Source organism: Bos mutus, chromosome 5 (genome assembly GCF_027580195.1).
Source record: "Bos mutus isolate GX-2022 chromosome 5, NWIPB_WYAK_1.1, whole genome shotgun sequence".
NCBI classification, from domain to species: Eukaryota; Metazoa; Chordata; class Mammalia; order Artiodactyla; family Bovidae; genus Bos; species Bos mutus.
The window spans coordinates 79,644,110-79,667,969 of record NC_091621.1 but is presented as its reverse complement, the minus strand read 5'-3'; the positions used below and the strand labels follow the sequence as shown (position 1 = coordinate 79,667,969).

Genomic DNA, 23,860 nt, shown 5'->3' with positions numbered 1-23,860 from the left:
AAGGCTATGGTTTTTCCTGTGGTCATGTATGGATGTGAGAGTTGGACTGTGAAGAAGGTTGAGCGCCGAAGAATTGATGCTTTTGAACTGTGGTGTTGGAGAAGACTCTTGAGAGTCCCTTGGACTGCAAGGAGATCCAACCAGTCCATTCTGAAGGAGATCAGCCCTGGGATTTCTTTGGAAGGAATGATGCTCAAGCTGAAACTCCAGTACTTTGGCCACCTCATGCGAAGAGTTGACTCATTGGAAAAGACTCTGATGTTGGGAGGGATTGGGGGCAGGAGGAGAAGGGGACGACAGAGGATGAGATGGCTGGATGGCATCACTGACTCGATGGACGTGAGTCTGAGTGAACTCCAGGAGTTGGTGATGGACAGGGAGACCTGGCGTGCTGCGATTCATAGGGTCACAAAGTCGGACACGGCTGAGCGACTGATCTGATCTGATCTGAAAAATCACAGAATTACTAGAATTCCAGATGTTTACTAACTTCAGTAGGTCCCATCACGACTGCCACTTGCTCTAAATCCAGTTTCACATAGTGTTAGTTACTATTCGTTGAGTGCATTTCTATATGGGAAACTCAGTGCCTTCGTTCACATTATCTCTAATCTTCCTCCAAACTTACTGATGTAACTCTACTATTATGCCCAGTTAACAGATGAAACTGACCTTTAAAGAAATTGAATAGCATTTCCAAAATCATTCAGCTACTGAGGAGATGAGTGGATTTGAACCCAAGTCTCATTCCAAGAGAGTAAGTTCTTAAATGTTGTGGTATATGACCTTTCAACCATTGGAAATAAATTTGTGAAGTTTGCATATAGTCATCACCAATTATGGGGCCAGACTAAACCTTTTGATTCCAGGCAGATAAAACTAAGCAGACCAGTTCTCAGAGACACAAAGACAAGACTGGCCCTGCAGGAAAAGCAAAGAAGGAACAAATCCTGGCCAAGTCACAACATGCCACACTGTATGGCTTATCTCCATGGGAAAGCACGTGTGTGTCTACACACACAGCTATGGATTAGAAATCTACTGAAGACCAGAATTCAGGTCTCACCAGTTTCTATCCTGAATCTTTTTCTATTGGGTCTCATGCTTGAAAAAAACATGGACCTTTTAAGTTAATAATCATATATTGGCAAGAACTGTTTGTGCATAGAAGATTCACAAGCCGAATTGATTTGGCAAGGGGTATCCTCCTCAGAGGATGAGATGGGTGGATGGCATCACTAATGAAATGGACATGAACCTGGGCAAGCTCCAGGAGATGGTGAGGGACAGGGAGGCCTGGCACACTTCAGTCCATGGGTCCTAAAGAGCCAGACATGACTGGGCAACTGAACAAAAACAACAAATGCATTTTTAACTGCTAATAAAGTATTCAGGTTTAAAAAGCTCTCAAAAACGGAAATGGTGAGGTTAAAATGGACTGACTGAATCTTGTAGCAGGGCAAGTATTTGAGGGGAGCCTATGAATCTCTGGGACAGTGGTGGTTGAGATAGGGTGAGATTGGGGTCATCAGTGTACTGACATCTGTGAATCTTGCCTGTTTTTATCTTCAGGTAACAGGGTTAGACTCCTGTGAAACTTTAGAGAGAAAAGGTTTTTTTTTTTTTTTTTTATAAATGTCATACCCTTATTTCCTTACCGTTTGGTTTTAATCTTTGAGATGCCTCAAATTATTTTGGAAATTAAGACGTAAATGTCAAAACCAGCAACTGATACACTTTTTTCTTCTCCACTGCTCACCATGCCACAAGGCAGTAATAACGAGAACTATTCCTAACAACTGGGCATTAAAAACAACAAAATATTCATTAGTTACCTCTACTTTAACCTATAAAAGTAAGCCCATATCCCCGTAGAAACTGGTAATTCTATTTACTGAGCATACAATAGCTGGCATCGAAAAAGCAAGAGAGTTCCAGAAAAACATCTATTTCTGTTTTATTGACTATTCCTAAGCCTTTGACTGTGTGGATCACAATAAACTGGAAAATTCTGAAAAAGATGGGAATACCAGATCACTTGAACTGCCTCTTGAGAAACTTGTATACAGTTCAGGAAGTAACAGTTAGAATTGGACATTGAACAACAGACTGGTTCCAAATAGGTAAAGGAGTTCGTCAAGGCTGTATACTGTCACCCTGCTTATTTAACTTATATGCAGAGTACATCATGAGAAACGCTGGGCTGGAAGAAGCACAAGCTGGAATCAAGATTGCTGGGAGAAATATCAATAACCTCAGATATGCAGATGACACCATCCTTATGGCAGAAAGTGAAGAAGCACTAAAGAGCCTCTTGATGAAAGTGAAAGAGGAGAGTGAAAACGTTGGCTTAAAGCTCAACATTCAGGAAACTAACATCATGGCATCTGGTCCTATCACTTCATGGAAAATAGAAACAGTGGAAACAGTGGCTGACTTTATTCTTCTGGGCTCCAAAATCACTACAGATGGTGATTGCAGCCATGAAATTAAAAGACGCTTACTTCTTGGAAGGAAACTTCTATGACCAACCTAGACAGCATATTAAAAAACAGAGACATTACTTTGCCAACAAAGGTCCGTCTAGTCAAGGCTATGGTTTTTCCAGTGGTTGTGTATGGATGTGAGAGTTGGATTATAAAGAAAGCTGAGCGTAGAATTGATGCTTTTGAACTCTGGTGTTGAAGACTCTTGAGAGTCCCTTGGACTGCAAGAAGATCCAACTAGTCCATCCTAAAGGAGATCAGTCCTGGGTGTTCATTGGACGGACTGATGTTGAAGCTGAAACTCCAATACTTTGGCCACCTGATGCGAAGAGCTGATTCATTGGAAAAGACCCTGATGCTGGGAAATATTAAGGGCAGGAGGAGAACGGGACAACAGAGGATGAGATGGTTGGATGGCATCATCGACTCAATGGACATGGGTTTGGGTAGACTCCGGGAGTGGGTGATGGACAGGGAGGCCTGGCATGCTGCGGTTCATGGAGGTCGCAAAGAGTCGGACACAACTGAGTGACTGAACTGAACAATAGCTGGCATGGAATAAAGGAACAATCTCGGTTATCAAAATAACTATTGTGACTATTTTACACAAGGAAGACTTCTGAATAGGCGGGAAGTGGAATTAACAGTCGGACGTCTTGGAAACTGCCCAAGGTACGTACCCTTGGGGTCTATTCTCTTTAGGACATAGGGGGCAATAATCTGCCTCCTAAAAGGGGTACTTGAGGCCTGACCTTTGTATATACTTCAAACTTGATCACATGGGAGAAGTAATCCTGACATCCATTCCACAAGCAATAGAGAGACACTAGTAGTAGCAGAAGCTGAAAGGGAATCCTTTCTTTGATGGTCACTTATTTGTTTATTTTCCGGTCTTCAGTTACCCAGAAAAAAAAAGTGAGTTTCAGGAGTGGAAATCTAGTTGGTCTCATAGGCCAGGGTATCCTCATCACCTGCTGCAGGGGTTAATAGCCACCTATTGCTCTGGCTAAGCCATGAGAAAATCACCATGGGAAAAGAATAAAAGCAAAGTATAGCAATGTAGCACAACCTAAATAAAAGTACATTGGGTTGATCAGTTGGGGTTGTCATGCCCTGCTAAGCTAAGGAAAAACATAGTGTGGACCTTGGAACACTGGGCCAGCGCAAGTTCAGAACGCTGCTTGTGCACACACTAAGATGTTTTCCCAAGGCATATACGGGTCTATGACCTCCAGCTAGGTGACAGCCTTTGTAGAAGAAAATAACAAAGATAGTTTAAAGTAATCAATAAAATGGGAGACATGACTGGGGACACAGGAGGCTGACTTCATCGTAGCACAACAGATACTTTCTGCTTGCCAAGACACTAAATAAAAGTGATGTGGCTCTGAGGAACAGGGCTGTTGACCCAAGAGGTCTTGAGTCCCCCAGTCCATCTTTAAAACTTTAATTCTGTCTCTAGTTTCTTTTTCCCAAACTGTGCGGTTGACCACTTTCGATCCCTACTTGCTGTTCTGGCCACAGCAGCCCATTACACAGTACTGTGCATAGCATACAAGAGGTTCTCAGTAAATACTGGGGAAAAAATAAAAGTCCATGCCGAGAAAACAGGCCAACTACTGCCATTGATGGTGGAAGGCATATCCTTTTCTTTTCCCTAGAATGACATCAACTCTGACTTAAGGAAAAGGTGAATGCAAATATGTGAAATCTAAATAAACGAGGATCTTTTTTGTAGGACAGGAGGAAGCTTGTAGAAAAGGGGGAAATGGAAGGGTCAATCTAGGACAGACCAAGGTTGTTACTGTGTAACTTTTAAATGTAAACTCCTGAGCAGAAATGTTTCTCTCCATACCATCTGTCCTTGCCTTTTCTCACATCTCACATATTTATGAAAGCCTTACTGTGCCATTAAGCAACACAAACACAATAGGTGTTGTTGGAATGCAGTCATTACCTCAGGCCCAGTGGTAGAACGTAAGGGACCTTAAGAGGGGGATTTGTTGTTATAACGCAAAATCAAATCAATTACCTTTCCAAAGGGCTATGATATTGTGGAGATAAGACCACTATGAAGCTAGAAACTTGAGAAAGTCATTTTAAAAGCTACTCAGGTATAGGTAACTCATGATTAAAGGCCCTGCACTATTACACAACATGAGTGTCAGCGCAACAAATTTCCAACTTCATGACTCAGGCTTCTGTGCTACACATATTACTGGATGGTTCCTTCATTTTAAAGAAATGTGAACATAAGCGTGCACACAAAAATATCTGACACCCCAAACAAGAAAACACAACAGCTGTCAGGCCAAGAAAAATCTGTTAAATTGACACTGTGTCGTCAAAGCTACCCTTTCAAGATGTAAAGTTATTCTCCCTTCTGAAAAGTGTGGCCGGACAGACAACCTCCTGCCCAAGACCACAACGTCATCACTATCTCTTTCCTAGAACTGGTTCCGGAACTGCCCTAACAGGGCAGGGGAGCACAGGCCCTAGAAGGCGGATGTAAAAACAACTCGCCCAGCCTCATCCGCACCTACTCTGCGTCGCCTCTGCTTCCGGGCGAGCAGGGAGAGCCCCCGACTCTGCCCACCTTCACGCCAGTGGGTCCCTTCTGGTCTCCCTTTATCCGCCCGTAGCGCCTCGAGGGTGATTGCGGAACAAACCTGCCCAGAAAGTGGCTCAAGCCGACCCACCAGTACCTCTTCCAAAGGTCTCCCGGTCGCCCCTGGGTCTCCCGGCAGGGCCCCGCGACTACACAGCTCTCTCGACCAGACGATTTTCACCGACTTTATTGGGCCCGCGACCCAGTTGGTCTCCTCGCCGCCCACCTCCCCACTAGATGGCTCCGGCCCTCCATAACATCAAGCATATTCAAAAACACTGCGGGCGGGGCGGCTCTGGAGACAGCCCTTGCTGGGGAAGCCGGATCCCCTATGGCAGCATCAGGGTCATTTGCTCTTCGTCTTCTGACTCTCCGTCTTCTTGGGCAGCAGCACGGCCTGGATGTTGGGCAGGACGCCGCCCTGAGCGATGGTCACTTTCCCCAGAAGCTTGTTTAGTTCTTCGTCGTTGCGGATGGCGAGCTGCAGGTGGCGAGGGATTATCCTGGTCTTCTTGTTGTCCCGCGCGGCGTTGCCAGCCAACTCCAGGATCTCCGCCGTCAGGTATTCCAACACCGCCGCCAGGTACACCGGCGCCCCGGCGCCCACTCGCTCCGCGTAGTTACCCTTGCGCAGCAGTCTGTGCACTCGGCCCACTGGGAACTGCAGGCCCGCGCGGGAGGACCTGGACTTGGCCTTTGCCCGCACTTTGCCGCCCTGCTTTCCGCGACCAGACATGTTTGTCTCTCGCTTACAACTCCAGCGAGAAGGAAAAACCCAGCGATCCGGTTCCTAGTATAAGAATGCAACGTACCACACCGGAACTGCCTCTACCAACACTTTGCTGACACTAGGCAGCGCCTTCCCATTGGGCTCCGCAACATCCTTGGCTCCAGTGACCAATGACAGGCAGGCTCTGCTCCCAATTAGCACGCTGGCAGAAGGACGGCCTTTTCCAACTCTCTCCAATCAAAAGAGCAAACTGCTAAGTCCTCATTTACATAACCGCTCATATGAATATCTAGGTGCGCTTGCTCCGCGGTTGGGGTTCTGTTGAATATGTTGAGTTCGGTTGAATTTGGCAGATTCTGAGATTTCAACGTCCTCTTTCGCTCTCAGGAAAAGAATGTCTTAAGAATTAAGGAACCGAGGTAAGAAACAGAAAAATCAGGAAAGAGTTACCCCTTCTCCTTAGTTAACTTACTCAACAAATACTAAGCACTCAAGCAAGAAATGCCTCTAGCAGTTCTGGTTGAGTATGCCTGAAATTTTTGACACATTACCTTTATTATTGACACTAAAAAAAAAAATCCTTGTAAGCAAAAGAGATCTCTAACTTGAAAATATTCTAACCTTGATTTTTTAGTAAATACTAAAAAACAAACAAAACACACACACACACACCTATTTTGCCATTACAAGAATCCTGATTCTTCCAAACTTTCTTTGGAATCAAGCATTAAAATCATGCGGTACAATGTGACTATTTAGCACTCCCCACCCCAGCTCGTCATCCAGTGTTCTGAGGGTTCTTTTAATTCTGCTTTAACAACAAAAATAACAGTATCTTTTTTGTGCTATAGAGATGGATGAGGATAGGTACATAATAAGCAAATATTTGCCATAAAGCTTTCTTACTGGAAAGGCTTATTCGTCAGGACTAGGTACAGGAAGCACAATTTACCAAAATATTCATTCCTCATGGTGTTCCTGCTGGCTTTTTTCGTAGTATGAACCTTTTGGGGAAACAGTCCTGTCTCCTAGAGTGGTGACACTACTCAAAGTTCCGTTTTTCTCAAGGAATTTCTTAAATGAGAACCGTCTGATTTAAAGCCATGATCATGCTGCTGCTGCCAAGTCGCTTCAGTCGTGTCCGACCCTGTGCGACCCCATAGACGACAGCCCACCAGGCTCCCCCATCCCTGGGATTCTCTAGGCAGGAATACTGGAATTTCACAAGAACTTAAGAGTTTTAATGAAATAAGAATGTTACATTATTTTAACGAATCACAGAAATTGTCGTTTGAGAAGCAAAACCCCGTGCTTGGGCTGGGGGTGGGGGACGGAGGAAGCAGTAAAATCTACAAATTGTGCAGAAGAAGCTGCAAGAGAAAAGTCGGGGGTGGGGGCGGGGAGGAAGGGGTAAGGTTAGACTCTTTTTGAAAATTTAATTTTTTCTTCGCGGGGCCACACAAGAGAAAAAGAACGACTGAAAGATTTCCTCTACCCCAACTGGTGACTTAAAAAGACCCACAGGTGTAAAGCAACTGCTTTGAAATTTAAAAGTAGTAAAGCATTCCCACTTCCTACTCAGTTTCAAATTAGTCTAAGAATAGTATTATAAAAGTGTGCATTTTGTTGGAAAACTATAAAATTAGAATTCCCGCGCTAGAGAGAGGCGGGGGCGGACAAGGTGGAGGAAAGAGACAAGGGAAACTCAGCGCTCACTGGATCTGGCCTACTGTTTTTTAAGTATGGAGAAACGGCAATATAATTTCTGTCTAGTCTTTCCTCAATTTCATGGCAAAAATAACAAGAAGTTTTCCCAAATAAGCAACCGAAAAATTTTGTAGGGAGGGGATTAAAAAAAAAAAAAAAAACCCTTTTGGGGACTTAGCTCCGCCCACTATCTTGAGGTTTTCAACCAGGTCCGCTATAAGGATATATTAGCTCAGGTTCTTAGCGTCCCCAAGTGTTAGGAGCTTGCTTAATACGATTGTCTTCTCTTTCTTGTTGAAGATGTCTGGCAGGGGCAAAGGAGGAAAAGGGCTAGGTAAGGGAGGTGCCAAGCGTCACCGGAAGGTCTTACGGGACAACATCCAGGGCATTACGAAGCCCGCAATTCGCCGTCTTGCCCGCCGTGGTGGTGTCAAGCGCATCTCAGGGCTCATCTACGAGGAGACCCGTGGAGTGCTCAAAGTGTTCTTGGAAAACGTGATCCGCGATGCAGTGACGTACACGGAGCACGCCAAGCGCAAGACGGTCACGGCCATGGATGTGGTGTACGCTCTGAAACGCCAGGGCCGCACCCTCTACGGCTTCGGTGGCTGAGCTCTGCCTGCGGCTTATCATCAGATTCCAAAAGGCCCTTTTTAGGGCCACCAAAACCTCAAAAAAAGGGTTGATTACGCTTAAGTTCCATGGTGAATGTGCTAATAGGTGCTTCAGAGGAAGCTTTACAATTGCAGTTGTTCGGACGGATGATTCGGGGTTAGGCTTGAGGCTGGGGGAGGTGTGAGCAGCAAAGCTCGAAGTGGGGAGCCCGGGGCCCGCGCTAGGGACGTAGCTTGGGAAATGCATCGCAGGGCAGTAAGTGATCTTCTCCTTTGTTTCAGACGCTGAAGTGCTGAGTTTGGACTCCGTTTGGGAAACAGGTATCGTCAACTTAGAAATAGGTGTTTTGGGAGCGAATGCCTCGGGATCTGAGCTTATGTAGAGTAACTTGTATGCAAATAAGGCAAGTGCGGCTCCCTGCCTCCGATTGGACGGGAGGTATCAGAGGGAGTGGTTCTCGCCGATGGGGCCGGCCCCACCTCTGAGACCTATTGTAGTGTCCAATAGGAAAGCGCGAGGTGCAGGCCTAGAGTTGCGCGCAGGGGTCTTGCCAAGCGTTAATATTTTATATATTGACGGAATGTTTGAGTGAGAATTAATCCAACTCCGACGCGGAATGTAGGGCGGCCGCGTGTGGGCGAGTGCAAGGCCAGGCCTAAACCGTCGGCACCTGCGCTACTCGTGGGTCGGCTGCACAAAGGTGGTCGCGCCGAGCAGGTGAGCATCCCAACCCCCGACTGCCCAGCGGCGGTGCTCAAGCCCCGGGGCGTGGGAATCCAGGAGTTAACCGGCAGCGCTGCCAGGGCGCAGGCAGTACTGTTGCCCGGGAGAGAGAGGGTCTTGTGACCCGGTCGCCCCTAGGAGATAAACCCTGGCTTTCTAAGTGACGGTCCTGTTCAGAACCGCCCGGCCCGGGGCTGCGGGAAGGAGTGGGGCGGCGGGTTGTAGTCTAAAGAGTTCGGTGAAAATGATGTAGCGAGAGAGCTGTATAGTCATGAAGTCCTACCCATTTGTCCTGCCCAGGAGACCGAGTAAGGAGGGCCGGTTTGCGGGCTTTTCCTGGTGTCAAAGGCGGGACTGAAGACAGGGGGCTCCACCTGCGTGCTGCCGGCAAGGGCGAGGCTGGAGCCGAAGTCCTTTAAGGGCCGTGCTCGACTTCTGGCTGTGTCCTTCCTCACCAGCTTGTCTGTGTGATGGAAATTGGGAAGGGGCTTAGAACACCAAAATGCAGTGTGATCCCATGAACCCTGACTAATCTCTCCTAGCTCTGGCTTGTCTGGACATCGTGAAATCACTTAGCTTCATGGACTGGTTGTCTGGATTGGCTGTGGGGTAGTTTCCCAGCCTTGACAGTGATGTATGTACATTTCATTTTAAGCCGTATATATCCGAGATGAACTCTAGCCAGGAAAACATTTCCCTTGTTCCCGCAGCAGAGACTGGCATCATACCGTTTAATGAATATCAGCCACTTTGGAACACATTGTATTCCATTTTTGCATTCGATTCTCCAGCAAATCTATGAATTATTTATTATTAATTACCATTTTATAGACGAGGTAACGGATACAGGGGGAAAGTACTGGAATCAGGATTTGAACCCAGCACTGTTCTTAACCCTTATGTGCCACTGCCGCTTCCAGGGAGCCCCCATCCCCCATTTGCTGACATTTCACTTCTTGGTACTTTCTTCTCCATACTCAAACGTATCTGTGGTGCTGGTTATGTATTAAATTTCTAGGCAGTGAGACAGTTCCAGAAGCTCAACTTTCTTTAGTTCAAGTGAAGAAAACCCTTAAGTTACCTAAAAAGAAGCATCAGGGTATGGCACACTTGAGTACGTTTATATTTGTTGAGGGAGTGAATGTGTGAATTTGAATAGATAGTTAATGTACCTATTAAACCCCCAATTTAGTGTGAATCAGATTATTGAGAATGAAGGTGGGACTGCAGTGGAGCATGAAAATAAGTATTCGTATGGTAATTTAAAATATCTATTCCTTAAGTATTTAAGTTACTTGGGATTATTTTTTGTTTATATTTTTGATGGTAGCATCAATATTTTTTGAACCTGTCTAGTAGAACTTTTGAACTGTGGTGTTGAAGAAGACTCTTGAGAGTCCTTTGGACTGCAAAGAGATCCAGCCAGTCCATTCTAAAGGGCTGGGTGTTCTTTGGAAGGAATGATGCTGAAGCTGAAACTCCAGTACTTTGGCCACCTCATGCGAAGAGTTGACTCATTGGAAAAGACCCTGATGCTGGGAGGGATTGGGGGCAGGAAGAGAAGGGGACGACAGAGGATGAGATGGCTGGATGGCATCACCGACTCGATGGACGTGAGTCTGAGTGAACTCCGGGAGTTAGTGATGGACAGGGAGGCCTGGCATGCTGCGATTCATGGGGTGGCAAAGAGTCGGACAAGACTGAATGACTGAACTGAACTGAGTAGAACTAAATTTTCCCTTGTAAGCACAGCATATTTTTGTTTATGTTTTATGTATTTTATAAAATAATACCAAATTATTTGAACATGAGAAGTCTTTGTTTCTGTTTGAGTCCCATGGTAGTATCCAGTCCTGAAGAAATGATTTTCCAAACCAAAAGGGGGTCACATAATTTGAGAACACAAGTTATCTGAAATTAGAACTGAGATTTTAGGGAGTTAACTTCAGAAAATGTAGAATGCATTACTATACATGTTTGTTAAATAAAGAATTTAAACTGCTTCCAAAATGCTTTTCTTGCAATATGGAATGAAGTCCTGTTGAAATTAGATCCTGTAGCAAACTAGATCTCTTCTAGTTTGAACATTTAATGCCTCTTTTATCCCAAGAACTGTTAACTTGAAGATTCAGAGATAAATAAGCCATCAGTTGAGTTCAGTTGCTCAGTTGTGTCTGACTCTTTGCAACGCCATGGACTACAGCATGCCAGGCCTCCCTGTCCATCACCAACTCCCGGAACTTACTGAAATTCATGTCAGGCGGTGATGCCATCCAACCATCTCATCCTCTGTTGTCCCCTTCTCCTCCGGCCTTCAGTCTTTCCCAGCATCAAGGTCTTTTCAAATGAGTCAGTTCTTCACATCAGGTGGCCAAAGTACTGGAGTTTCAGTTTCAACATCAGTCCTTCCATGAATATTCAGGACTGATTTCCTTTAGGATGGACTGGTTGGATCTCCTTGCAGTCCAAGGGACTCTCAAGAGTCTTCTCCAACACCACAGTTCAAAAGCATCAATTCTTCGGCACTCAGCTTTCTTTATAATCCAACTCACATCCATACATGACTGCTGGAAAAACCATAGCCTTGACTAGACAGACCTTTGTTGGCAAAGTAATGTCTCTGCTTTTTAATATGCTATCTAGGTTGGTCATAACTTTCCTTCAAGGAGTAAGCGTCTTTTAATTTCATGGCTGCAGTTACCATCTGCAGTGATTTTGGAGCCCCCAAAAATAAAGTCTGCCACTGTTTCCACTGTTTCTCTATCTATTTGCCATGAAGTGATGGGACCGGATACCATGATCTTAGTTTTTTGAATGTTGAGCTTTAAGCCAACTTTTTCACTCTCCTCTTTCATTTTCATCAAGAGGCTCTTTAGTTCTTCACTTTCTGCCATAAGGATGGTGTCATTTGCATATCTGAGGTTATTGATGTTTCTCCTGGCAATCTTGATTCCAGCTTGTGCTTCCTCCAGCCCAGCATTTCCCAGGATATACTCTTCATATAAGTTAAACAGGGTGATAATATACAGCCTTGTCATACTCCTTTCTCTATTTGGAACCAGTCTGTTGTTCCATGTCCAGTTCCAACGGTTGCTTCCTGACCTGCATACAGATTTCTCATGAGGTGTGTCAGGTGGTCTTGTATTCCCATCTCTTTCAGAATTTTCCACAGTTTGTTGTGATCCACGCAGTCAAAGGCTTTGGCATAGTCAATAAAGCAGAAATAGATGTTTTTCTGGAACTCTCTTGCTTTTTCCATGATCCAGCAGATGTTGGCAATTTGATCTCTGGTTCCTCTGCCTTTTCTAAAACTGGCATGAACATCTGGAAGTTCACGGTTCAGTATTGCTGAAGCCTGGCTTGGAGAATTTTGAGCATTACTTTACTAGCGTGTGGAAGGAGTGCAGTTATGCGGTAGTTTGAGCATTCTTTGGCATTGCCTTTCTCTGGGATTGGAATGAAAACTGACCTTTTCCGGTTCTGTGGTCACTGCTGAGTTTTCCAAATTTGCTGGCATATTGAGTGCAGCACTTTCACAGCATCATCTTTCAGGATTTGGAATAGCTCAACTGGAATTCTATCATCTCCACTAGCTTTGTACGTAGTGATGCTTTGTAAGGCCCACTTGACTTCACATTCCAGGATGTCTGGCTCTAGGTGAGTGATCATACCATCATGATTATCTGGGTCGGGAAGATCTTTTTGTATAGTTCTCTTGTGTATTCTTGCCACCTATTCTTAACATCTTCTGCTGCTTTTAGGTCCATACCTTTCTGTCCTTTATGCCCATCTTTGCATGAAATGTTCCCTTGGTATGTCAGTTTTCTTGAGATCTCTAGTCTTTCCCAGTCTATTATTTTCCTCTATTTCTTTGCACTGATCACTGAGGAGGGCTTTCTTATTGATCCTTGCTATTCTCTGAACTCTGCATTCAAATGGGTATATCTTTCCTTTTCTCCTTTGCCTTTAGCTTCTCTTCTTTTCTCAGCTATTTGTAAGGCCTCCGCAGGTAACCATTTTCCCTTTTTCCATTTGTTTTCCTTGGGGATGGTCTTGATCACTGCTTCCTATACAATGTCATGAACCTCCATCCATAGTTCTTCAGGCACTTTATCAGATATAATCCCTTCAATCTATTTGTCACTTCCACTGTATAATTGTAAGGTATTTGATTTAGGTCATACTTGAATGATCTAGTGGTTTTCCCTACTTTCATCAATTTAAGTCTGAATTTGGCAATAAGGAGTTCGTGATCCGAGCCACAGTCAGCTCCTGGTTTTGTTTTTTTGCTGACAGTATACAGCTTCTCCATCTTTGGCTGCAAGGAATATAATCAATCTGATTTGGTGTTGGCCATCTGGTGATGTCCATGTGTAGAGTCTTCTCTTGTGTTGTTGGAAGAGGGTGTTTGCTATGACCAGTTCGTTCTCTTAGCAAAACTCTATTAGTCTTTGATCTTTGTTTTGTACTCCAAGGCCAAATTTGCCTGTTACTCCAGGTGTTTCTTGACTTCCTACTTTTGGATTCCAGTCTCCTACAATGAAGAGGACATCTTTTTTGGTGTTAGTTCTAGAAGGTCTTGTAGGTCTTCATAGAGGTGTTCAATTTTAGCTTCTTCAGCATTACTGGTTGTGGCATAGACCTGGATTACTGTGATATCGAATGGTTTGCCTTGAAAATGAACAGAGATCATCCTGTCGTTTTTGAGATTGCATTCAAGTACTGCATTTCAGACTCTTTATTGCCTATGATGGCTACTTCACTTCTTCTAAGGGATTCCTGCCCACAGTAGTAGATATAATGGTCATCTGAGTTAAATTCACCCATTCCAGTCCATTTTAGTTCACCGATTCCTAAAATGTCAACGTTCACTCTTGCCGTTTCCTATTTGACCTCCCAATTTGCCTTGATTTGTGGACCTAACATTCCAGGTTCCTATGCAGTATTGCTCTTTGCAGCATCAGACTACTTCCATCACCCGTCACATTTACAACTGGGCGTTGTTTTTGCTTTGGCTCCATCTCTTCAGTCTTTCTGGAGTTATTTCTCCACTCTTCTCCAGTAACATTGGGCACGTACCAACCTGGGGAGTTCATCTTTCAGTGTCATACCTTTTTGCCTTTTCATACTGTTCATGAGGTTCTCAAGGTAAGAATACTTTCCTCCCACTGAGACCAAAAGTCTATTCTTTACATCTATGTCTCCTTTGCTGCCCTGTATGTAAGGTTGTCAGTACCATCTTTATAGATTCCATATATATGCATTAATATATGATATTTGTCTTTCTCTTTCTGACTTACTTCATTCTGTATAATAAGCTCTAGGACCATCCACCTCATTAGAACTGACTCAACTGTGTTCATTTTTGTAGCTGAGTAGGCTTCAACAACGGAGAAGGCAATGGCACCCCACTCCAGCACTCTTGCCTGGAAAATCCCACGGACAGAGGAGCCTGGTAGGCTGCAGTCCATGGGGTTGCGAAGAGTAGGATACGACTGAGCAACTTCACTTTCACTTTTCACTTTCATGCATTGGAGAAGGAAATGGCAACCCACTCCAGTGTTCTTGCCTGGAGAATCCCAGGGACGGGGGAGCCTGGTGGACTGCCATCTATGGGGTCGCACAGAGTCAGACATGACTGAAGCGACTTAGCAGCAGGCTTCAACAATACGTGAAACGTGAACTTCCAGATGTTCAAGCCAGTTTTAGAAAAGGCAGAGGAACCAGAGATCAAATTGCCAACATCCGCTGGATCATCAAAAAAGCAAGAGAGTTCCAGAAAAACATCTATTTCTCCTTTATTGACTATGCCAAAGCCTTTGACTGTGTACATCACAATAAGCTGTGGAAAATTCTGAAAGAGATGGGAATACCAGACCACCTGACCTGCCTCTTGAGAAACCTATATGCAGGTCAGGAAGCAACAGTTAGAACTGGACATTGAACAACAGACTGGTTCCAAATAGGAAAAGGAGTATGTCAAGGCTGTATATTGTCACCCTGCTTATTTAACTTATATGCAGAGTACATCATGAGAAATGCTGGGCTAGAAGAAGCACAAGTTGGAATCAAGATTGCCGGGAGAAGTATCAATAACCTCAGATATGCAGATGACACCATCCTTATGGCAGAAAGTGAAGAGGAACTAAAAAGCCTCTTGATGAAAGTGAAAGAGGAGAGTGAAAAAGTTGGCTTAAAGCTCAACATTCAGAAAACTAAGATCATGGCATCCGGTCCCCTCACTTCATGGGAAATAGATGGGGAAACAGTGACAGACTTTATTTTTGGGGGCTCCAAAATATGACTGCAGCCATGAAATTAAAAGACACTTACTCCTTGGAAGGAAAGTTATGACCAACCTAGATAGCATATGCAAAAGCAGAGACATTACTTTGCCAACAAAGGTCCATCTAGTAAAGGCTATGGTTTTTCCAGTAGTCATGTATGGATGTGAGAGTTGGACTGTGAAGAAAGCTGAGTGCCGAAGAATTGATACTTTTGAACTGTGGTGTTGGAGAAGACTCTTGAGAGTCCTTTGGACTGCAAGGAGATCCAGCCAGTCCATCCTAAAGGAGATCAGTCCTGGGATTTCTTTGGAAGGAATGATGCTAAAGCTGAAACTCCAGTATTTTGGCCACCTCATGCAAAGAGTTGACTCATTGGAAAAGACTTTGATGCTGGGAGAGATTGGAGGCAGGAGGAGAAGGGGACGACAGAGGATGAGATGGCTGGATAGCATCACCGACTCGATGGACTTGAGTTTGAGTGAACTCCAGGAGTTGGTGATGGACAGGGAGGCCTGGCGTGCTGCAATTCATGGAGTCTCAAAGAGTTGGACACGACTGAGCAACTGAACTGAACTGAATATTCCATTGTGTATATGTACCACAACTTCCTTATCCATTCATCTGCCAATGGCCATCTAGGTTTCTTCCATGTCCTAGCTATTGTAAATAGCTCTGAAGTGGACATTAAGGTACATGTGTCTTCCGTGGCTCAGATGGTAAAGTGTCTGTCTACGATGTGGGAGACCCGGGTTCGATCCCTGGGTTGGGAAGATCCCTTGGAGAAGGAAATGGCAACCCACTCCAGTACTATTGCCTGGAAAATCCCATGGACAGAGGAGCCTGGTAGGCTACAGTCCATGGGATTGCAAAGAGTCGGACACGACTGAGCGACTTCACGTTCACGTCTTCCCAAGATGATGGAGTAATAAGCAAGGAGACCACTTCATTTTAAAGTCAACACATTCATGTTAAAGTCAACACATTGACTTTGTGTTATCTTTTTTCTGATATTTTTCAGAAATCTGTTTATTGTTATCTTCTTCAAAAATAATTTATGTTTTTAAAAACTTTAAACAACTTTTACTTATATTATGTTTTGTAATTTCCTTAATATCATTTTTTACCACTTCTCCAAAACCTGTTATTCCCAGTGCATTTTAGATTTTTAATTTTTAAAATAAAGGTGTAAGTTATGACTTTGGATTTATTTCTGTTACAGCTTTGGATAAATATCAAACTTTTGAAATGTTATAGTATATTTTATTATTTGTCATAATAATAAAGTTTTACTTTTATATCATCTCATCCTAACCTAATTATTAAAGAGGTTAAAATTTTACCCATAGTTGTAATGTTTTCTTGTTTCAGTTATCAGTATTAATTTCTAGTTATTAATTTGGGCTAGAAATTTGTGAGCTCTGTAATTTCTTCTTTTTGGAAATTATTGAAATTTCATATATGACTAGTTTTGACAATGTCTTCTGGATCTTGGACAAGGAGGCATAACATGTGTTTTAAAATATGACAACTCAGTTTATATCTATTTATTCAATATTGCTAATTATTATATTTTCAAAATAGACTCTATGGCTATTTTTATCTACTCAATACATATTGCTCTTGATAGTATCTTGTTGTCACCTATGTTTCTGTTTCTTTCAATTTATCCTCATATTTTGAATAGTATTTATTTTACAGAATTCTTTTTTCTGATTTGGTATTTAAACTTCATGACTGCCATACCTTCTTTATAGGTTGTTACCTTTTATCCCTCTGAGTAACTCTTTTGGTTTAATTTTATTTTTTTGGCCTTTGGGTATCAATGAACTTGAATTCCATTTATTTATTATTATTTTGCCTCATCTGATGTGCTGTTTTGTCACCTGCAATTCTTAATACACCAGCAATCTAGTTCCTTTTTCTAGGTTCTTGAGCTTTAAAGTTAGGTCGTTGACTTGAGATATTTCTTGATCTTCTTTCAAGGTTTTCCTTGTTTCTGATCATCCACTTGTCTCTTTATTTTTGTTAAAAACTATACCAGCCTGTTCTGTGTGTTAGTTGCTCAGTCATGCCCGACTCTTTGCAACCCCATGAACTGTAGCCCACCAGCATCCCCTGTCCATGGGATTCTCCAGGCAAAAATACTGGAGTGGGCTACGGTGTTCTCCACTAGGGGATCTTCACCCAGGGATCGTCTCCTGCATTGCAGGCAGGTTCTTTACCAGTGAACCACTGAGGAAGCCCTTTCTCAAATTTGAGTGAAGGGAAAACTGTCTTACAGACTTCTTGTATTAGTTTAAGACATTTTGATTTTTATGTTACTTAAATGTCAAAGTATAGCAGATGCTTACTGTTCATGCTTACAGTTCATATTAAAGACACTGTGAAAGCAGACTTTATAAATTACTTAACAGAAACCTATAAATCAGTATGTTATTATAAAATCTAATATAATTGATAATGATGTTTTGCTTAAACTATGTCTTAAAAAGCAAAAGTATATTTTGCTTATTGTTAACTATTTGGCTTTCCTTGAAACATTTTTTTGAGTCATTATCATTGTTATCTTCCTTTTTTTAATTATGAACTTGTTTTTAACATAGATTCATTATTTTGGCAAGCCAGTAATTTACTAGTACACTTCAAAATGATCTAAAATACCTTCTTCATTTATTGTGCTTATATATTAGTCGCTCAGTCATGTCTGACTCTTTGTGACCCCATGAACTACAGTCCACCAGGTTCCTCCGTCCATGGAATTTTCCAGACAAGAATACTGGAGTGGGTTTCCATTCCCTTCTCCAGGGAATCTTCCCGATCCAAGGATAGAACCCATGTCTCCTGCATTGCAGGCAAATTTTTTACTATCTGAGCCACCAGAGAAACCTATATATATATGTCAGTTATGTATATATGACACTACTATGGCTAGGTAACTTGAATATTTTTTGTTTTATGCAAAGGTAGCATCCATCTAATACATCTGCTTGCCATGTAAATATGCTATCAGGGCTTTAGATATGATACTGTTCCTTCTGGCAATAAAACTTTTACACTGTTGAAGTGAAAGATATGCAGGAACCATAGAGGCAATTGATAGAAGCAATAATATTCAAACTTAAAAAACCAGGAGTCAGACTTAAAATTTCCTATGTGAAGTGGGGCTGACATATCTGTAAGGACATCACAAGATTTTTTTCTATTTGATTTGATATCATTCACTTATATTACTTAAAAAAATTTTTTTAAGATCCATTTTGAGAAACAGCAATTTATAATTTGAGTGAGATTAATATTGTAATTAGCCTGAAGCATTAACATCTCCCTTTTATTGTTGTCTGTAAACTGTTTACAAGGAATTGTAATTTCTTCTTGGTCATTTAATTATGTCTACCAGTGCATATTAATATTTCAGTATCTTTGTGGCCCAGCTAGTAAAGAATTCATCTGCAATACAGGAGACCTGGGTTCAATCCCTGGGTTGGAAAGATCCCCTGGAGAAGGGAGCGGCTATCCACTCCAGTATTCTGGCCTGGAGAATTCCATGGACTGTGTACTCCATGGGGTCACAAAGAGTTGGACACGACTGAGCAACTTTCACTTATTATCTCCAGTGGGAGAGACACAACCCAGTACAGAAACTTCAGTCTCTTTATGTCTTATCAAAAAGCCCTTGTCTCTGGTTAAGCCATATATATTCAGACCCACACTAATTCCTGGTGTATGGTGGGTTTGGGATTTTCAGTAAAATTTGTTGTAGTCACCAACCAAAGAGATTGTTGCCCAGAAAAACCAATGGAGGGCTATGGTTCTAGTTGGAGGTTAATTTCAAAATCATGCCACATTAAATCCCAAGTATAAATCATGCACAGATTACCCATTGCAGCAATATTTGTACCCAAGGATTGGGAAAAATTCATGTTCAATAAAATAAGACTGCCTAAATAAACAATAAAAAGCAGCTGCATGATGAAATATTGTGCAGTTATTTGAAAAATAAGAAGGAAAATCTCTGTACAGATGTGAGCATAGTTCTAGGAACTTTTGCCTTTAAATGATGTCAGTAGACAAGAAAGAAAGTTAAAGAATATATATTCCTCTATGCTTTTAAAAAGCTGGAATGATTTAAAATGAAATTAATAAAAACTGTTACCTACATAAGGTCGGAAGAACAGGATACAGGGGACAGTGATTAGAATGAAATTACGTACATCATTTTTACATTTGATTGTTTCTTACTGACTTGTAGGTGTCTTACGGTAATATGTGTATATTAACCCTTTGGTGTTGTTCATACTACAATTTTCTCTTGTATTTTCATTTTTTATAGTGCACTTGATGAATAGAAGTTCATAATTCTAATGTAGGAGAAAAAAAACCTAGCTTTTCCTTTGTGATTTTCACTTTTTCTTGTTGTCCTAAAACATCTCACCCTCCCTGAATATTCAGCAGATTATTCTAATCTTATACAGACTCTTCCAAAGAATAGAAAAAAAAACAATGCTCCCAACATATATTATGAGATTGGTACAACCTTGACCCCAAAGCCTGACATAGGCAGTACTTTCTCATGTTATAAATGTACATTATGGATAAATATCACTCAAGACATAGATGTAAAAGTCCAAATAAAATAATAGCAAACCAAATCTAGCAATGTATAAATAAGAAAATAAGTATATATCATGACCAAGTGGAGTTTATTTCAGGATGCAACTATTCCAGCAATAGTTCAGTATGATAAATATACTGATATCATTTCCTCATGAAAAAATAAAAGTAGAAAAAACATTTGATCATATCAATAGAGAAAACAATACAACTAAAACATTGTTTATGTTTAGAAACTTGGAACCTACAAATTGAAGGAAATGTCATTAACATGATAAAATAATCTGAAAAAATAGAAACTGAATTCCTACAGTGAATTTCTTGGTGAAATGTTAGATGTCATCATCTTTAAAATAGGAAATACAGCAAGATATATACTGTTAGGTGAAAGCAGTACGTTAGAAAAGGGGAAAATAAGGATATAAAAGCAATCTTACCAACCCACCTAGGCAAATTAAGATGCGTAGTCTCCTGGTTTCTATTTGGAGCGATATGATAAAAAGAGAAAAAAAATGTCACTTAGTAAATGATGTGCTTTTATATACAAAAAAACTGATTTACAAATTATTGCTGCTGCTGCTGCTGCTGCTGCTGCTGCTGCTAAGTCACTTCAGTCATGTCCGACCCTGTGCGACCCCATAGACGGCAGCCCACCGGCTCCCCCATCCCTGGGATCCTCCAGGCAAGAACACTGGAGTGGGTTGCCATTTCCTTCTCCAATGCATGAAAGTGAAAAGTGAAAGTGAAGTTGCTCAGTTGTGTCTGACTCCTAGTGACCCCATGGACTGCAGCCTACCAGGCTCCTCTGTCCATGGGATTTTCCAGGCAAGAGTACTGGAGTGGGGTGCCATTGCCTTCTCCGTACAAATTGTTAGTGTGCAATAAAAGCTTAGCAAGATTGCCAGATACAAGATCAATACAAGAAGTTTTAAATTTCTATACATAAACAGTAAGATTTTAAAAATACAACTTACAATTGACTTACAAGAACAACAAAAGTGTTAATACATAGTTACGAATAATTCTAATAAATAATATACAGTATACTTATATAGAAAATAGTAAAACTTCATTTAGATGCATCAATAAAGATGTGAGTAAAGGGACAGACCATGTTCCTGAATAAGAAAACTCAAAACACAAAGGTGTCAAATATCCCAGATTGATCCTGCTCATAAATGTTAACCTTTACATACACTATACTCTAAAAATACTATGGAAAAGAATTACTTTTTTTTAAGTAGAAGGATATTTTATGTGCCTTTCTAGCTTCTTTGTCTATGCCCTAAAGTATTTTACATTCCATCCAAGTGTAATAATGGGAAATGGAAAACAGAACAATGCGAGTTCTATACTGTTGTGGAGAGAACAATGAAGAAATGTCATGAGATAGTAGTCCTTGGAATATTAATACTGAAAACTATAATAAACTGCCTTATAAGGCTTTGTGCTTTTCAAATTGCTGCAGTATCTACTTTTTCTTTTAATTCCTCAAGGTCTTTTAAAATATTTATTGAATTTTGACTGCAGTCTTCTGGGAGCTGGAGGTACAGAAATAAGACAACTCAGTTCCTCGAATTACCACACTTAAATTCTAATAAGGGAGGCATATTAATTAACAAACAAGATAGTATCAAATGATGATAACTCTCATAAAGAAAGTAATGTGAAGTAACATAAAAGAGAGTGACTAGGGGAGAGAGGTGTTCTTTAAACTGGTTAACCACAACTGGTGTCTCTAGGAGGTGCCATTGAGTTGAAAACTGGTAATAAAGATACCAGTGGTAGAGCGTTCCCAGCCGGGGAACAGGTGATGCAACCGTCCTTAAGTGAGTGCAGTTTAGCAAGGCAGAGAAGGATAGGTGAGGAGACCTACAACGTGATAAGATAACTACCATGTAAAGTAGTAGTTCTCAAAGCATAGTCTGTAGACTCCTCAGGTGAAGGTCCTCAAGACACTTTAAAGGGTCAGCAGAGTTAAACTACTTTCAGAATACTAGCATGATATTTGCCTTTACAAATAGATGAGAAAAGAGAAGCAAAAGGTAAGGGAGAAAGGGAAAAATATACCTGACTAAATGCAAAGTTCCAGAGAAGAGCAAGGAGAGATAAGAAAGCCTTCTTACTTGAACAACGCAAAGAATAGAGGAATGGGAAAGACCACAGATGTCTTCAAGAAAATTGGAGACATTAAGGGAACATTTCATGCAAAGATGGACATGATAAAGGACAAAAATGGTAAGGACCTAACAGAAGCAGGGGCATCCCTTGTGGCTCAGATGGTAAAGAAAGTGGAAAACTGAAAGTCACTCAATCGTGTCCGACTCTTTGCAATCCCCTGGACTATACAGTCCATGGAATTCTCCAGGCCAGAATACTGGAGTGGGTAGCCTTTCCCTTCTCCAGGGGATCTTCCCAACCCAGGGATTGAACCTAGGTCAACCTCAATGCAGGCAGATTCTTTACCAGCTGAGCCACAAAGGAAGATCCAGATGGTAAAGAATCTGCCTGCAATGCAGGAGACATTGGTTTGATCACTGGGTCGCTAAGATCGCCTGGAAAAGGGAATGGCTACCCACTCCAATATTTTTGCCTGGAATATTCCATGGATAGAAGAGCATGGCAGGCTACAGTCCATGAGGTTGCAAAGAGTCAGACATGACTGAGCGACTAAGTGTGTATAACAGAAGCAGAAGAGATTAAGAAAGAGGTGGCAAGAAAACAAAGAAGAACTATACAAAAAAAAGGTCTTAATGACCCAGAAAACCATGATGATGTGGTTGGTCACTCACCTAAAGCTAGACATTTTGGAGTGTGAAGTCAAGTGGGCCTTAGGAAGCATCACTACAAAGCTAGTGGAGGTGATGGAGTTCCAGCTGAACTTTTTCAAATCCTAAAAGATGATGCTGTGAAAGTGCTGCACTCAATATGTCAGCAAATTTGGAAAATTCAGCAGTGGCCACAAGACTGGAAAAGGTCAGTTTTCATCCCATTCCCAAAGAAGGACAATGCCGAAGAATGTTGAGGAGTTTTGCATCTATATTCATCAGTGATATTGTCGTGTAGTTTTCTTTTTTTGTGTTTTCTTTGTCTGGTTTTGGTATCTGGGTGATGGTGGCATCATGGAATCAGTTTGGAAGTGTTCCTTCCTGGGAAGTTTTTTGAAAGAGTTTTAGAAGGATAGATATCCAGTTCAGTTCAGTCTCTCAGTCGTGTCCAACTCTTTGCAGCCCCATGGATTGCAGCATGCCAGGCCTCCCTGTCCATCGCCAGCTCCCAGAGTTTACCCAAACTCATGTCCATTGACTCAGTGATGTCATCCAGCCATCTCATCCTCTGTTGTCCCCTTCTCCTCCTGCCTTAAATCTTTCCCAGCATCAGGATCTTTTCAAATGAGTCAGCTCTTTGCATCAGGTGGCCAAAGTATTGGAGTTCCAGCTTCAACATCAGTCATTCCAATGAACACTCAGATGTGATCTCCTTTAGGATGGACTGGTTGGATCTCCTTGCAGTCCAAGGGACTCTCAAAAGTCTTCTCCAACACCACAGTTCAAAAGCATCAAGTCTTCGGTGCTCAGGTTTCTTTGTAGTCCAACTCTCACATCCATACATGACTACTGGAAAAACCATAGCCTTGACTAGACAGACCTTTGTTGGCAAAGTAATGTCTCTGCTTTTGAATTTGCTATCTAGGTTGGTTATAACTTTCTTTCCAAGGAGTAAGCATCTTTTAATTTCATGGCTGCAGTCACCATCTGCAGTGATTTTGGAGCCCAAAAAATAAAGTCTTCCACTGTTTCCCCATCTATTTGCCTTGAAGTGATGGGAGAGGATGCCATGATCTTAGTTTTCTGAATGTTGAGCTTTAAGCCAACTTTCTCATCTCCTCTTTGACTTTCATCAAGAGGCTCTTTAATTCTTCACTTTCTGCCATAAGGGTGGTGTCATCTGCATGTCTCAAGTTATTGTTAGTTCTCCCAGTAATCTTGATTCCAGCTTGTGCTTCATCCAGCCCAGCATTTCTCATGATGTACTCTCCATATAAGTTAACTAAGCAGAGTGACAATATACAGCCTTGACGAACTCCTTTCCC

The 23,860-nt window shown here is 41.9% G+C and overlaps 3 protein-coding genes across 3 annotated transcripts in view; 2 read left to right on the top strand and 1 right to left on the bottom strand.

The window, feature by feature from the left end:
- Nucleotides 1-5,263: 5,263 nt before the first annotated feature.
- Nucleotides 5,264-5,960, bottom strand: H2AJ (H2A.J histone). The gene has a single exon (XM_005903616.3). The coding sequence runs from the start codon at nt 5,828-5,830 to the stop codon at nt 5,441-5,443; it is 390 nt and encodes a 129-aa protein (XP_005903678.1). The 5' UTR covers nt 5,831-5,960; the 3' UTR covers nt 5,264-5,440.
- Nucleotides 5,961-7,701: 1,741 nt separating this feature from the next.
- Nucleotides 7,702-8,145, top strand: H4C16 (H4 histone 16). Its single transcript, XM_005903615.2, has one exon. It carries the CDS (start codon nt 7,832-7,834, stop codon nt 8,141-8,143), a length of 312 nt encoding a protein of 103 aa, XP_005903677.1. The 5' UTR covers nt 7,702-7,831; the 3' UTR covers nt 8,144-8,145.
- Nucleotides 8,146-8,765: 620 nt separating this feature from the next.
- Nucleotides 8,766-23,860, top strand: part of GUCY2C (guanylate cyclase 2C) — a 97,558-nt gene continuing 82,463 nt past the window's right edge. The window contains exon 1 of the mRNA XM_070371131.1: nt 8,766-8,863. The gene's annotated coding sequence lies outside the window, so the exon portion shown is untranslated. The remainder of the gene's footprint in view (nt 8,864-23,860) is intronic.